The 14667-nt window shown below is 48.7% G+C and overlaps 1 protein-coding gene across 3 annotated transcripts in view; it reads right to left on the reverse strand.

Moving 5' to 3' along the window:
* Window positions 1–1857: 1857 nt before the first annotated feature.
* The window catches only part of ASIC2 (acid sensing ion channel subunit 2), a 528892-nt gene continuing 516082 nt past the window's right edge, over window positions 1858–14667 (reverse strand). For 2 of the 3 annotated variants that reach the window (XM_068661005.1, XM_068661006.1), the window contains exons 4-10: window positions 9280–9430; window positions 8766–8822; window positions 7961–8114; window positions 7087–7178; window positions 5482–5561; window positions 2658–2726; window positions 1858–2474 (exon numbers count right to left, since the gene is read on the reverse strand). In XM_068661005.1, coding sequence (XP_068517106.1) covers window positions 2373–2474; window positions 2658–2726; window positions 5482–5561; window positions 7087–7178; window positions 7961–8114; window positions 8766–8822; window positions 9280–9430 — 705 coding nt within the window. In that variant the 3' untranslated portion in view covers window positions 1858–2372. The remainder of the gene's footprint in view (window positions 2475–2657; window positions 2727–5481; window positions 5562–7086; window positions 7179–7960; window positions 8115–8765; window positions 8823–9279; window positions 9431–14667) is intronic. The other variant, XR_011089935.1, reaches the window with a different exon arrangement.

Here is a 14667-nt window from a genome sequence, read left to right on the forward strand (position 1 = left end):
GGATAATGAACATGTGGCCTGAGGCCAGGTCCCCGGAGATAATGAAAACTGATAAAACAAAATGAGCTCTCCAGCAAATCCCTTGGAGAGTGTGCTCTTCAGGAGCAATCAGTGATGCTGTCCCTGTGCCAGTCTGCCCACTCAAGTGTCTTTTCTCTATAGGAGGTATTAACAAAACCCCTCACAGCACTTCTGGGAACCCCTGTGGTGTCCCACCTCATCAAGCTTCAGTAAAGACTTCCAATGACTCTTTACCAAAAACTCTTAAAAGAGATTTAATAACTTGCCAAGTGGGGAAATTTGTATGCATCAGAACGGCTCTTGGAGCCCCTGTTGCCCTTAACCCTGTGGAGGGAACATCCTCTAAGCACTTGTCTGGCAGCCTGGAGAAGATCAGACTGAAACCTGTCAGCTGCTGCTCGATGTCTGGAAGGACTCTGCCTGCCTCTTTATTTGATGAAGTTGTTTTGTGGGTGTTCAAGCCCATAAGCTGGGTAATTTGTTGGGAGCCTTATTTCTGTGTATGGGAGCAAAATACCCAGGGGCTGTAGCCCACCCTCAACTGTAGAGCAAGGCAAGATGAGGAGATGGCAGCGAAATGGCATGCGGGGTATAAAAATCTACGGAGGGTAAAATCTACACTTGTAGATTTTAGGGACAAGATGGAGTATTTTATGTCTCCTGGTACCTTGCAATGGAGATCACCACCAGGTAAGTCAGGAAAGCTCACCAGCCGTAATCCTGGCCTCTGTGCTAGAAGCTTTTTGCCTGCATATTGGACCTACAAAACCAGGACAAACGATGGGCTTGGAAGAAAGGGACCAAAAAAATGTCCCTAATATCAGACAGTTCTCCCCCCTTAGGTCCATTACTGCAAAGGGAGACCCTGCCCTACCATAGCCGGGACTTCTGTGCAAACACAGAGAAGCTCCTGCAGATGTAGATGGCCTAGGACAGACAGAGCAGGATTTGTCCTGAAGGAAAGTGTTTCCATGCATGAACGCAAGAACTTGAGACAGACTTGGGGGACAGCTTTGCACCTCCTCCATGGCGAAGGGATGGCCTCAGTCCCACAGCCAGCTGGAGACACCAAACACCACAGCTCCCGTCTGCATTACTGAAGGCCCCCAAACCAGCAGGGTTTGGAGCTTCACAGAACTTGCTTTCTTTCCTTCAGGGTAGCACTGCATCATTTTGACCCGGTTCCCTTTAAACGCCTTGTCACTAATAAATGAGACTCCAAGAGACAACCACGATGCACAAATTCAGAGCTGGCCCCACCAGCATGGAGCAGATGGGGATGTAGAGGAGGATGGGAGGCTGAGCATGGCCAGGACTCACTGGAGGTGTATGAGAACAGTGGTGGAAGGGACAAGGGGGTACGAGGGGTGAGGGACCAGGGTGGGCTCGTCCTGGCGCCTGCCCCTCGCCCAGGCTGCGCTGCGGGCTCCAGCCTGGGGCAGAGTGGGGGCAAGGCAGAAATGACACAGCTCGGCCATTTCCACAAGACCAGCTTTAATATCAGTCATGAGAACGAGGAGAAAGCACAGAATCCATTAATGGGAAAAAAATAAATTAAAAAAATAAAAATAATAATTTAAAAAAATGAAGAAAAAACCCCACCACCCCATGCCACCCACCGCAGATGGACTTTCCAGGCACTGTAGACGGAGGAGCATTACACAGCAGCTGGGGTGGGGATGATCCACCAAGAGCCACCCGGTCCGGCCCCTCTCCAGGGATGCTCACCTTGGGGTGACTGGTAGCGCTGAGGTGCCTGGCCTCGGGGACCTGGCTTAGCTTAAGATTCATCACAGACTGACACGAAGGACAAGAACGTAAGAAGAATCCAAGAGCTGCGACTTTTTGTTTCTTTATTCTAATTCAGCCTACGACGTTAGTAATGGTGATTTCAGGGGATGGCTGGGCCCGCGAGTTCCTTCTTGTTGTGAAAATCAGAGACTGTAAAGAGGAACAGAGCTTATAAAGACAGCTAGGAATATATTGCCATAAAAAGAACTGGCATGCAAGTGCTTTATACATTTGGCAGTATGTGAAATGGTGGGGCTTCGTTTGTTTTTGTGGTGGTGGTCTCTGTGTTTTGTACGGTTCAAAAATGAGCTGCTGCCTTCACATCTTGAAGACAACCCCCCCACAGGAAAGGACAACACAAGTCAAGTCCAAGACGCCTCTCGCTTGGTTTTGGCAGAGTATATATATAATATATATATATATTTAATGCATAGCGATTTTCTTCCTTATTTTTTTTAATCATTTTTTTTTTGCCCCCGTTGCAAACCTGAGCTTGGTCCCTGCTTTCCCGTGCAGTTTCCCTTCCTTAGGTGTTGGCACTGTGGAGCGGTCGGACGGTGTCAGCAGGCGATCTCCTCCAGTGTTCCCAGGGTGGCCTGCAGCGGCACATTCACAGTGTGGCTGATGGTTTCCGAATGATTTGGCATGGGGTCACAAGTGCTCTGTGGATGGAGAGATGGGACAGGGTCACTCTGGGGCTGCTCACTGCCCCCAGCGTGAGCAGCCTCTCCCCACGGCATCAACAATTGCTTCCTTTGGAAGCGCGACAGCATCAGTCCTTGGGAAATGACTGACGGGGCTGAGCTCAGGGAAATGTGCTCCTCTCTCCCAGTGGGGTTCCTTACCACGTTTTCATCATGGCTCCCTTCCTCTTCCTCCTTTCCGAGTAGGTCTAATAATTTCTCCTTGATCAGCTGCAAAAGAGGGATGTTTGGTTAAGCTGGGCAGGAATAGGCATGGATCAAGCTACATACGGTCACCTCCAGAGCTGGAGGTGCACTGCATTCAGAGTACCCAAACTCATGGGGAAGGAGACAGTCTTCCAAAGAAAACCACCCTGTGTGTCAAAACTGATTTTTTCACATAACAAAAAAATCCAAAACCTCAATTTAAAAAGATATATTTGGGGGTTTATTGAAAATGTCAGCTATGCGAGCGCAGTTTCCCTTCACAGCCACATCTCCTTGGCAGCTGCTGCTGCTGAAAAGCAGATTGGATTTTTAAGGGAAATCCCAAAGAAGTTGAGAAGTGACTGTTTTTCTGAAAATCTTCCACTGGGAGGAAAAAAAGACACAAAAGAAGTGAGCTAAAAATGTTAACAACTGGGTCAGTTCCAAAGGAAGCACGGTTGATGCTGGCAGGGAGGAGGAGATGCTCAGTGGGGATATGGGACCAGCTGCACACTCTGCCCTGGTCCAGGACTGTGTGGAATGAATGATAAAAAAAAATCCTATCTAGGTTCCACATTTCCTTCTATTTTGGCTAAGCCACCAAGTAAGAATAGGTGTATCCATTTTCTGGCAATCTCAGATAGTTTACAAATGTTTTGGTTGAAAATGCAGAGTTTAAGGTGCATGGAACCCTGCCTTGATGAAACCCTGAGCAGACCAAGATTTAGATTAGGAGTGATATAAGGTATTTTATTCCTGCTCTCTCTGCCCAGTGTGGGCCAAGTATCTGCCACAAAGGACCATGGAGGTAAATGTGCTGGTGTATCCCCAGGCATGCATCAGGAGATGAGGTGCTCTCTTAAGCCGTGTTTACCCAAAAAGAATAAGAAAAAAAAAAAAACAGCAAAAGGAAACTATTTCCCAAGTTCTATCAGCAGATGTCAAATAAAGGAGAGAAAAAAAAAAAAGAGAAGAAAAAAATCCAAACTTGTCAAGGGTTCTTATTACCTTCTTATGACAGCACCCCAAGATAGCTGGGAGGAGGTGTTTTTAATGAAATACTGTGTGCATTCAGACTGAGATATAAACTGAGGCACTGGAATTATTTGCACTCTGAAGCCATTATTAGCTTTGTGGTTGTAATTTTCAATATATTTTATTGCAGGATAATGCCACTAAGTGTTAACAGCAGCCCAGAAGGGACTGTGATGGGGAGTGACTGCAAAGCCAAAAGCCTTACTTTAATAACATTTAAGAGGTTTTTCAGGATGCTCCAGTGAGCTCAGAAGACAGAGCATGCATGCCTGACATCCCTGTGCACCACCTGGTTGGGCAAGCACTAATGCAACCGCCACAGACAACCTCTAACTATGATATCCCCTGGGATTAAAAACCCCTGGTGCCATTATGATAAGGGGCTCAGTCAGGGCTGGATGATGGAGGTCCAAGACATCACATATTTGGGTGCAAGAAGCCTAAAACCACTGCATTAAAATCCCCAGCTGAGCTGAATTAGAGGAAGCACCGTCCCACCTTGGGCTGGGAAGTGCCTCTCCACATAGGTGTTCACATCCTCCTTGAAACTATCCCATGAACTCATTCTTTTCTGCTATAAAACAGGGTACATGCTTGTGTGTTCAGGTCCCTGGGGTCATCTCATTGCAAACAGGGAGCTAAGTGCAGTCTTGGCAGTTGAGATGCTGTTCCCTGGCGGCTCACATCCAGCTGCAGCCTCACTCCCTGCCTCAGTTTCCCACTTCAGCACCAAAAATCATGAGCCTGAAACCTCACATGAAGCTTTCTGCAATACAGAGAAGACTGGGAAATGAAATCCATGGCTAGCAGAGAGGATGCTCTATGGATGGTTTGTTTGGACCGTGTCCCATTTGAAGAGAAAAATGAGGGGAAAAGTCTAAATGGCAGAGGTGGCTTTTGGACCAGGAGGATGTGGAAAGCATCTTGAATCTGCCTGTGTGCTCATGTTGGCAGTGGGATGCTCCAGGGATGAGGCTCACAGTGGGGTTTTAACAGCAAGACAGCCTGGTTAGGACTGCCAAGGCAAATTTTGGCATCACAGCACATAAAAGTCAAAATCACCTGGGAGGTGCTGGGCTGAGACATTAGCTTTCACAGAGGAAACTGCTTAGGCAAAAAGAGATTACAAATATGCAAAGGTGATAATTGCTGATGGAGGGCAGGAGGAAGGAGGGCTGCTGGAAAGCAGCATCTCCCCAGACTGCTTATTGCAGTAATTGCCACTAAAGGGCTTGTACTTTTCCCTGGAGCAGCTGCTCTTGGCCACCAAGGAGCCCCAGAATCATGATCGAGCTCGTCTCAGCTGTTCCTGGAAAGCTCCTTGCTCCAGGGCTGCCGGCAGAGCTGCAGCCAGTGGAGAACAGGGACTAGGGTTTTCCACCATGGGCAGCAGCGCAAAGTCCAGCCTCACTGCTTCTCCAGCCTGATGGGTGGGTAGAGCAGTCATTAATTAAAGGCATTTGCATGAAAAGATGGTAACAGATTGGCTGCATGCCAGCCCCTTGCATGAGGAGCTTCCCACTTATTTGGCACTGATGTAGGAAACCCACACCATGCTACATAGCTGAGACTGGTGCTACAGCACTATCATAGAGCATTAATTACATAGTATAACTAATTTATAATTATTATAGTATTAGTTGAGCACATTGGGCTTGGAGTGGTCTGTGACTGCCCCAGCCTAGCATAAACGCTTGCAAGCCCACACACACCATGCCTGACAAAGGAAGCAAAGGTGTCTTACCTCATATATATAATCAAAGAGCTCTAGTATAGTGAGGATACTAGCACCGATAAATAGCCCCATCTGGCCTCCAATGTCACCTAGGAGAGACAACAACACACCGGTGGTTTTATCCTCGGGGTGGGAGCAGAGAGGGATAACCCACTCAGCCCTGCAGCCCAAAATCCCAGCACTGAAATCAGGGATGGAGGGGACCAGGTGTGTGCCAGGTCTTGGTTCAACCCATCATGAGCAAAGTTGTGCCTGTGCTGAAGGCTGATGGCTCACAAATACTCTTAGAGTATCCATGCTACTGTGGTGCAGCTGGGCAGGGCAGATCAATGGGCATTTCTCCTTCAGCTGCAAGCCTAATGAGGACGCGATACTGCTGCATCACATGCACTGGCATCGGAGGAAGCCATCTGTCACAGTCAAACAGCAGGTTTCATCCCAGCAATCCCAAAGCCCTTCCCAAACCGGGCAGTGGAAGAAGAAGGATGCCAGAAACTAACTAGGTAATGTCCCATGGAGCCCAAAAAACTCAAGCAAATCTGCCACAGAGATTTGGGAGCAGGGAAAGGCTAGCTTTTATTCTGAGGCATCTTGAGATCGTTTCTGCTAGGGTCCTGTGGTGCTACAGGGCTGAAGAAGGGCTGCGAGGAAGGCACCATGGGGAGAGGACACTTCCAGGATCTGCTGGGGAAACAGCTCCCGATGTGCAGTGTTGCACTCTACCAAACCATACATCAGGGAAGACAAACTGCCTGGGTTTTTCTGCAAAACGCCCATATTTCAACTGTGAAAAGGCACCCTTGGGTGGAGGGGTCACCAGAACTTTTGCTGTGGGTGCCCATGACACAGAGACAGAAGAAAGAGAGGGAAAAAAAGAGTGCTTTTGGGCGAAGTGCTGCTTCTAAAGGGGTTGGGTGCTGGGAGGTAAGTGCCAAGAGCCCTGGGGATGAGGGTTGTGCAAAGGGTTGCAAATGAGGAGGATGGTGTCAAAGTGGCTTCAACACCAGCCTCTTCCTCTTCCTGAACCAAGCACCTTCACCTCCCAGACCCAGTGGGTCCCAGGCACCTAAATCTTTAGCCGTCATCCACAAAGCTTGACCCAATTCGAGGCTAAGCAACCCAGCAGCCCCTCTACCTTCTCCATTGCTCCATAGGGAAGCACCCGAAAGTAAAGAATTCAGGGTCCTGGATGGCCCTGCTGGAACGGAGGATGGATTATGGATTTGGAGTATGTAAGAGGTGATGGGCAGAAGGTTTTAAGAAGTGTCCTCCTCCATACACTGCTCTTCCAGTGTAGGGGGCACCACAAAGAGCATCCATCTCCTGCTCAACCGAAACTTTAGTACTCTGGTAGCAAGCAAAGATGGAGCAGCTCATGTTAACCTTTCTTGGTTGACAAAAAGACTAGCAGTGGTCCCTGGGACATTTCCCAGCTTGGTGTCAGAAGGAAAATAAGAGAGGGGATTGAAAGCATGATGGGCAGGAAGGTGGCTGGACCTTGCTGTGATTTCATGGCAATGCCAGTAACCTGTGCACCCACTTGTGGCATCTGTCCATCCCATAAACACACATGATTCACACAGACTCCAAAATGCACCCCTGACACCTCCTTACCAAGTAAGGCTGCCACTTCATAGGCTTTCTTCTGCTCAATTGTCTCATAGTTGAGTGCTTCAAAAAATATGTCCAACACAAGAATATTCTCTCTGTAGAAAGAGGACAACAGCACCAGCCCATCAGCCACCAGCAGCCTTGTGCACTTTGGGGTAAGAAAAAAAAAAAAAAAAAAAAAGGTCTTTGGGGCTCTATTCTCTCTGTTCTCATGGCTCTCCTGGGGTTCTCAGAAACCCATAGACACTTGGCCATTGGACCTCTTGGAAACCAAGCCACAGGGCATCCTATGGCTCCCCTGGGAGCCACAGACCAAGCTGGAGGATTTCTCTCCCAAGATCTCTGCTCAGGATCTGATAGCTGGATCTCACTTTAATGGTAACAGAAGAGTCAGAATGATGATTAATATGGAATAACTCTAGCTGCCTCCATAAAGTAATAAAGTGCCCAGGGCTGGTAAGAGCTTGAAGTTGATGGCTGCCTGAGAACTACCACCTGAACACAGGCAGCGAGCAGACATATCTCAGAAAGAGTCAGCAAGTCTGGGCATCCCTGACAATATAAAAGGACTTTTTTTTTTTTTTTTTTTTTTTGGGGGGGGGTGGGGAGAGTATGGGGTATGCTCATGGAGACAGGGCCAAGGAAGAAATACACAGTTGTCCTGAAATACCTCTACTGAGCTGAAAGCAACTTACATCTCATCTCTTTGAGGGTTTCACCCGAACCCTCTCTGGAGAACATCTGCCTGTTTGGTGATGGGGGTATTGGCAAGGTCTAGTCTGGTCAGGAGCTGGTTTAAATGGCCATCAGGGCTTTACAGAAACTTTCTCCCCTGTTTACTAAAGCAACTAAAAGATCTGTTTTCTGCAACACTCACGAGATATATTTTTCTGACTTGTTAAACTTCTTCTCCAGGTACTTGGCCGAAGTCTTGCTGGGGATCTTGACCATGGAGAGCTCTTTGTTGTACCTGGTCAGGTTACAGGGTGTTCTGCAGATGCAGTAATTGCTGTCCTTTTCAGCAAGCAAACCTGGAGAAGGTCAGTTAGATCTCATGAAGTCAGGGACACACAGAAGATGTGGACCAGAGGCCATGCAGCCCAGAGAGGGGCCAAGCAGTCAGATCTCGAAAGAGAAAAGCTGCAAGAAATCCCAGTCCCGGCCATTTATCTCCCACTTTATTGCATGGCCATTTGTGGCAGCTTGAAGAGAGGCCCTTTGTGTCAGGCCGCGCTCAGTTACCAGCATCTGCCTGGGGACAAGCAGCGGCTGTAGCTCTGCCTTTGCTGGTAAGATGCCAACCCTTTCTCCCATGCATCTGATCCTGCAAACAGCACTCAGCCCTGGGAGTCTACTAAATTCCAGTCCAGAATGGGTTCCTTCTTCCATCCCAAATCCAGACACAGCCCTGGACCTGGACCCGGAGGTGCTCCCCTCCTACATCTCTTGGGGTGCCCGTTACCCTGGAGGCTGCTGCCCTGATGGAGCCCCGCACCCATCACAGTACTAGAGGAAACTTTATCTAAAGGAGCACCCAGACCTCCCCAGCACTTTGGTTCTCATCGGAACCCATCACTGGGCCGCAGCTGCTCTAAACCACCCCATCCCAGGAGGAGGCAGGCTGCTGAAATCCCTCCAGCTTGGCACAGCCATGGCACCCAGGGATACCCACTGGTACTCACCGAGTGCAGGCTCTGCGCATTCCTTGTACTGCTCTGGGGTACAGAAGGGAGCATCACCTGCAGGGAAAGGACAGGTGCATCGTCAGTGGGCATCAGCTACTGTTGCTTAAAGGGAGCTGGGGACTGCATGGGGACAGCAAGGAAACCACCCACTGCCTACCATTTGCAAAGGGAGCCAAAGCTCGTATGGGCAATGGAGGGATTGCAGCACCTGCCCCACCTCTGCCTGCTATGGAGGCCTCTTCTTGAAAATTGAGGAAGGGGTCACTGGAAACTTCACCCAAGGGTGCTAACCCAGGGCTAAGTAAGAGGAAATCAGGCCCATGCCCCTCTGCAACTTTCTGTCCCTATTTCAGAGTATTTTAGAAACAGTATTAACATCCCCTTGCCCCTTTAGGGCAAGGTATTCCCGGCTCCTTTAGTCCCAGGTCCCTTGTCACCTTCTCCAGCCCATTAACTCCTAGCAGTCCAGGCTGGGTGGTGGGAATAGTCCCTGCTCTTCCAGCGCACTGACCTGGCATATGAACCATTTTGCAGTTGCAGTTTTCCACAATATACCGGGTCTCGCAGTCGATCCTGCAAGCCGTGATGCTGTAAACGGGAAAGAAATCTAAGCCCATCTCTGACGAGCGACATTCACCCCATGGCGGAGGCAGGTACGTCAGCTGCAAGAGAGGGAGGAGCGGGGTGTCAGGGGGCGTGAGGACCGGCAGCAAGGACCAGGTGCAGCATCTCCTCCTCTTGCCGGAGAGTAACCCCCAGAGCACAATTTTAATGATGTTTTTAAGGAGAGGACCAAGGGGTGCTGCTGCAGGGAAACGACACAGCATGACTTTTCCCAAGTGAGTGACAGGTTTTGGTGCGTGGCATTTTTTTGCCCCACCCATAGGAAATAAGGGGATCGTGGTGTTTAGGAAGGCAGCTCAGCTCTCCCAGGCATGCATACAGCCTCCAGCCCTCCAGCCCAAGCCCCATTACTCATACAAGTCAATTCCAATGCTGAGCTCCAAAAATGGCCAGGGAGAGAATAATGCCTCATGGTTAATCCTGCATCCCAATCTTGGAAATAGCATTAAGCAATTGCCTGAAGCAGCTTCCTAAACCCATCCTTTCTCTCAGGGACTCTTTTTTTGCCTTAAGCAAGCCCTTCTGCTGAAGAGCTTGCCTCCAGCCCAGCATCTCCTGTAGCAAAGCCACAGCAGGATGGTGAACAGGGGATGTGCAGCACCAAAGATTCTGCAAGAGCAGTTTTAAGGAGCACTTTGCAGTTTCTCTTGCACCAGGAGAAATTCTGCCCATGCAGGGACTGATGGGGAGGCTCTGCCCAGCAAATTGGCTTCAAATTTGGTAACAGCAAATGTTGGGTCATTGGCACTGGTGTGTGACAGCTCCTGGTACAGGCTTATTCTAAGCTTGTGGGGACAACACTGACAGTGCTGGTGATGTTAAGGGACAGATAAAGGTCAAGGGCAAGAGCCTGACAGAAGCAATGCTCTGGCATGAACAAACCTGTGTTTCTACTGTTCCCTTCTTCAGGCGCATTTCTCATTGATACAAAATGCACCAGATGACAACCCTCAGACACAGTGGCCCAGGCACTTGGGAGGCACACAGAAAGGACCAAACCCAGTTTAGCAACTAGCAACTCACAGGTACCAATGCCATAAGGTGCCACCAAACCTCCATGCTCCCCACTGAGAGAAGGCTCTGCTCAGAGTCATGCTGGGCTGCGGAGTTCTATGTCGCTGCAGCCTTGAGAAGAGGGACAAGTCATTCATGCCTTTTTCCAAGTACCTGTGGAGCTACATACAGCTGATCCAAGTAATCTGTTCTCCTGGCACCCCATGATAATGAGGAACTGTCTTCCTCTCCAGTGTTTGCACACCATCTAGCATGAAGTCCTGGCTTGTAACCCAGTCTGCTCAGTGCCAGTGCAATGTGAACCCTTCTGCTGTAACCACTTTATTTAACACAAATGCAAAGATAAGAAAAGCAGAACCCCACAATCCACCACAGAAACCTTAATTGTGAGCCCAGAACATGCTGGAGGAAAAACAGCCACTCTGTGGCCTCTATGGACAAATCTATCTTGTTTGCGTTCTATCTGCAGCTTGGCAGCCTTTCCCATTTCTCTTTATCTTTGCTAAATGCTCTGCAATACTTTTTTTCTAGAAAGCAGAAAATAGCATTCCCCTAACCCCTCCTTCTTTGTGTTTTAAAGCAGCATCCAATTTGCTGTACTTTGCTCCAAACACAGAATGCTTTGTGCTGGCAAAGCACTTTGGCTGAACAGAAACATACGTTTAAAAATGTAGTAACATTAATCACAGTCTAAAAAAAAATATGTAAACATATGGTGATGGACTACAAGCCCAGGACCTAGAGGCTAGGCTCTATGGTGCTTCTTTGGAGCTGTCTGTGTCTCTTCTGGAGATCTGGGGGAAGGAAAGAGAGGAGAAAAGAGATAACCCACGAAGTGGAGGCACATTTTAGATGTGGTTGGATGAAGAATGATCCTCAGAATCCTTCAGGCATCGACCCGCGGTTATTACAACAATATTACCATGACATGAACCATTTGGCACTCATGCTGTTGTCCAGGTATCCCCCTTGAGACCTCCTGTGAGAGCAGAGTTCCAGCTCTCCAAAGTGACTTCTGAAAAGATGTTAATTCTGTGTGCCAGCTTGCAATGCTGGGGTGCTGGTAAACCCCCCTGTGGCTTCAACGTACTAACCACTGAGTACTTAAAAACCTATAATGGACTCTAAATTGCAGCCAGGAAGATAAAGATGAAATGTTTTGAAGAACTCGTCTAGTGGCGAGTACAGTTTGGGGCATGAAACGTGGAAACTGGGGAAAAGGCCAGGCTTTGGAGAGGGAAATCCTGCCCTGTGGCCCTGGACAAGCTCTCAACTCAGCCAAGCCAAAGTAATTCCCTCTCTATGAACAAATTTGCCATGAACAGTTCCTATCCAGGAATCCAGGGGTGCTTTGCTCATTTCAGCTCTCTGCTGGCTACGGGTTCCAATCCTGTCTGTCTCTAACAGACTGATGCAGGTTTTACAGGACTGACTGGAACTGCAGTCAAGGCAGCCCTGCAGCACATCCATCCTCCAGTTGAGCCACGGGTCCTAGCCATGATGAGATGGTAGTTCAAGGTCTGTCCTTGCATGAGACCGGGGGTAAACCCTGGAAAAGCTCAGTCCCTGCCTGCACAAGGGTGAAGGGCTCAGTGTGATGGTGAATTCCCAAGCAGAGAATTGTCAAATCCCTTCCCCCTACTCCTGCAAGCATTAACGCTGCTTCTCTAGTGCTGATGGGAAAAAAAAATAAATTGCAGCATCACCAATGGGCCTTGGAGTTCTCCAAATCCACCTAAATACACATCACCACTCAGGCTGCTTTAAAGAGCAACAGCAGTGAGAGCTGCTCAGTGCAACATGAAGCAATCTGCACCCAGCGAGTCCCATCTAAGATGAAGACAATTTGCACATCACGTGCCAAGATGCAGCCGCTGAAGGCAAATTCCCATCTGTGGGGACCAGCTGAGGATCTGAGAAAAAGAAGCAGCTCCCAGTCACCTCAGCATCCTCCAAGAAACAGGGCTGCCTCTGAATTGGATGCTTTTGAAAGTCAGCAAAGCAACACCTTTGAATGAAAATATCAAGAGCGTCTCTGCGACAATAGCTAAGTACTGTTTGAAGGGAATCTTTTCTCATTTCCTTTACACTTGCAATATAATGGAGTAGCAGATGCCATCATTTAGTCATCTGCAGTGGAGAAAGGGGCCCATATGTTGCACATTGAATGATAAAGGAGAATAAATAATGTCTCAGATGGAATCAGCTCTCTTCCAAGCACCACTATACGCAAATCTTTTAATCCCTTTAAATTTTATTCTGAATGTAGGTGATGGGATCAGAAAACAGTGGAGTCACCATCAGATACTTAGCTCACACACTTTTTGCTCAGCCAGCATCGGATTTGAGCTGTGGTGCTTATGAACCAGCACTGCCTCTGCAGGGGAAGAATGGGCAGAATGCTTAATTAAAACATCTCTAACGCAGCAGCAGTAACAGTGTTAGGTCTTGTTTCATAGCTGGGACCACAAGCACTGACCACTCATGACCAGCTCTAGGACAGACCCCATACAGCAAAGCAAAGTTGGTTTGCTTTTCCCTAAGGCTTGGCTTTCCACAGGGATTTGTTGCTTTGCTCCCTATCCCCCGCTCCCTGCACACACTTGCACACCCATGCAATTCTCTCCTCTCCAGCTCCCAAACACGCTGGAATCAGTGCAGCACATTTCCCCCACCGTGTGCCGTCACACATTTAATGCCCACTGAGATTTTTGCTCTGCAATGCAAGTTAGACCCTTCCTCAAGCAAGTCAATGAACTCTTCTCTCTCTGAGGGACTCATCAAAGGCTGTTACCTGGAGCTTCCATTGTAATTGCAGCTTCAGAGACTCACTGCTTCCCTTCTGCCCTGTAATTTATAATCAGAAGCAAACTCTCAACTCAGCAGCAGCCAGACATTGATGCGGGACCTCTCCAGAGGAGGAAGGCCCATCATTAGGTTCTGGGCTCTGCACTGAATGGGGGAGCTGCTGTGAAGGGCCTGTGCCTGGCAGGTTGCTCCCTCCAAGACGCTCCCAGTATCCTTCAGAGAGGAGAATGCACAGCCCCAGAGCCGTGCTTTCTTTGCAGTAGTGCACCTTGCAGTGAAAGGCTTGAACCAGTTGCAGCCCACTGTGCGTTCCCTGCACCAGAGGGCAATGGAATAAAATCCTGAGTTTCTCCCCACACTGTGACTTCTCCCTCTACAGGATGGTTCCATGTATGCTCCCATGAGCCCTGCAAGCCCTGGGGTTAATGCAAGCCCTTGAGTCAATGCAATGGTGAACTTGCCTGCAAGAGCATCCCTCCTTGTGAGCCACCTTAACCTGCTCATTGATGCAATGGGTGTTTCCTTGGGGCTGCAACCTCATGTAAAGCCTTGGTATTCAAAGCACTTGGCCCTGGGGAACTGCCTGAGCAATGCATTTTGGCCATTTGACATCTAAATCTCCTGCCCATGAAGCTAAAGAGGCTGTCATGTTGCACCAGGGAATCCAGCCTGCCTCGTGAGCCAGTGAGCAGGAGCACACAACAGCGCAATCCCACAGACTGCAGTCGCACAGAAACAACTTAAGCAGGAGAGACGCTAACTGGATTTTATTTCTGCCCCCTGCACAGCGTGTGACCATGAGGACATCTCCTCCTCCTGAAGGAATTGCTTTCCCCTCTTCCAGACATGCTAATTTTTGCCCCATGTGCAGTGCCCAGCGGGACCTGGCGCTGGTCTGGCAGAGGCTGCCTGAGCATGCTGAGCTGCTCCCTACCACCAAAGATGCCTGACTTTCCTTGGAAGCTGGAGGGAAATGACAAAAAAAAAAAAAAAACAAAAAAAAAAGTAGGGGCAAAAGCAGCAGGGACAGTTTCTGCCCTCGGTTCTTGCTGGAGCGTAGCTCTATTCTATAACTGTGCTCCAGTTATTCAAGGGCTGCCTGCACATTGCCCGCCCTGGCACCGCAGTCTAATGCTGAAAGAAATTCAGCTTCAGCATCTAATTGAGGTCGACAAACTCGCATCCTCACACCATTCACTGTTGTTAATACTTAATTAATTAATTGCTTTTTAAATGCTCTTCATTCCTGCTATTAGGAATTACAATAAGCAGTAATGAACTGGCAGGCACCAAAAGAAAAACGAACAAATTGACCTGTCTCCTTAAATGCATGATGGATCTGTTTGTCCAAAATGCAAAAAAATAAAGCTTAAAAAATAAAGCTGCTCTCTGTGACAGAGTGGCTCTTGTATGATCACCCATGACAGTGGCCATCCTTCCCATTTGGGCACAA

This window comes from Anas acuta, chromosome 25 (genome assembly GCF_963932015.1).
Source record: "Anas acuta chromosome 25, bAnaAcu1.1, whole genome shotgun sequence".
Taxonomy (NCBI): Eukaryota; Metazoa; Chordata; class Aves; order Anseriformes; family Anatidae; genus Anas; species Anas acuta.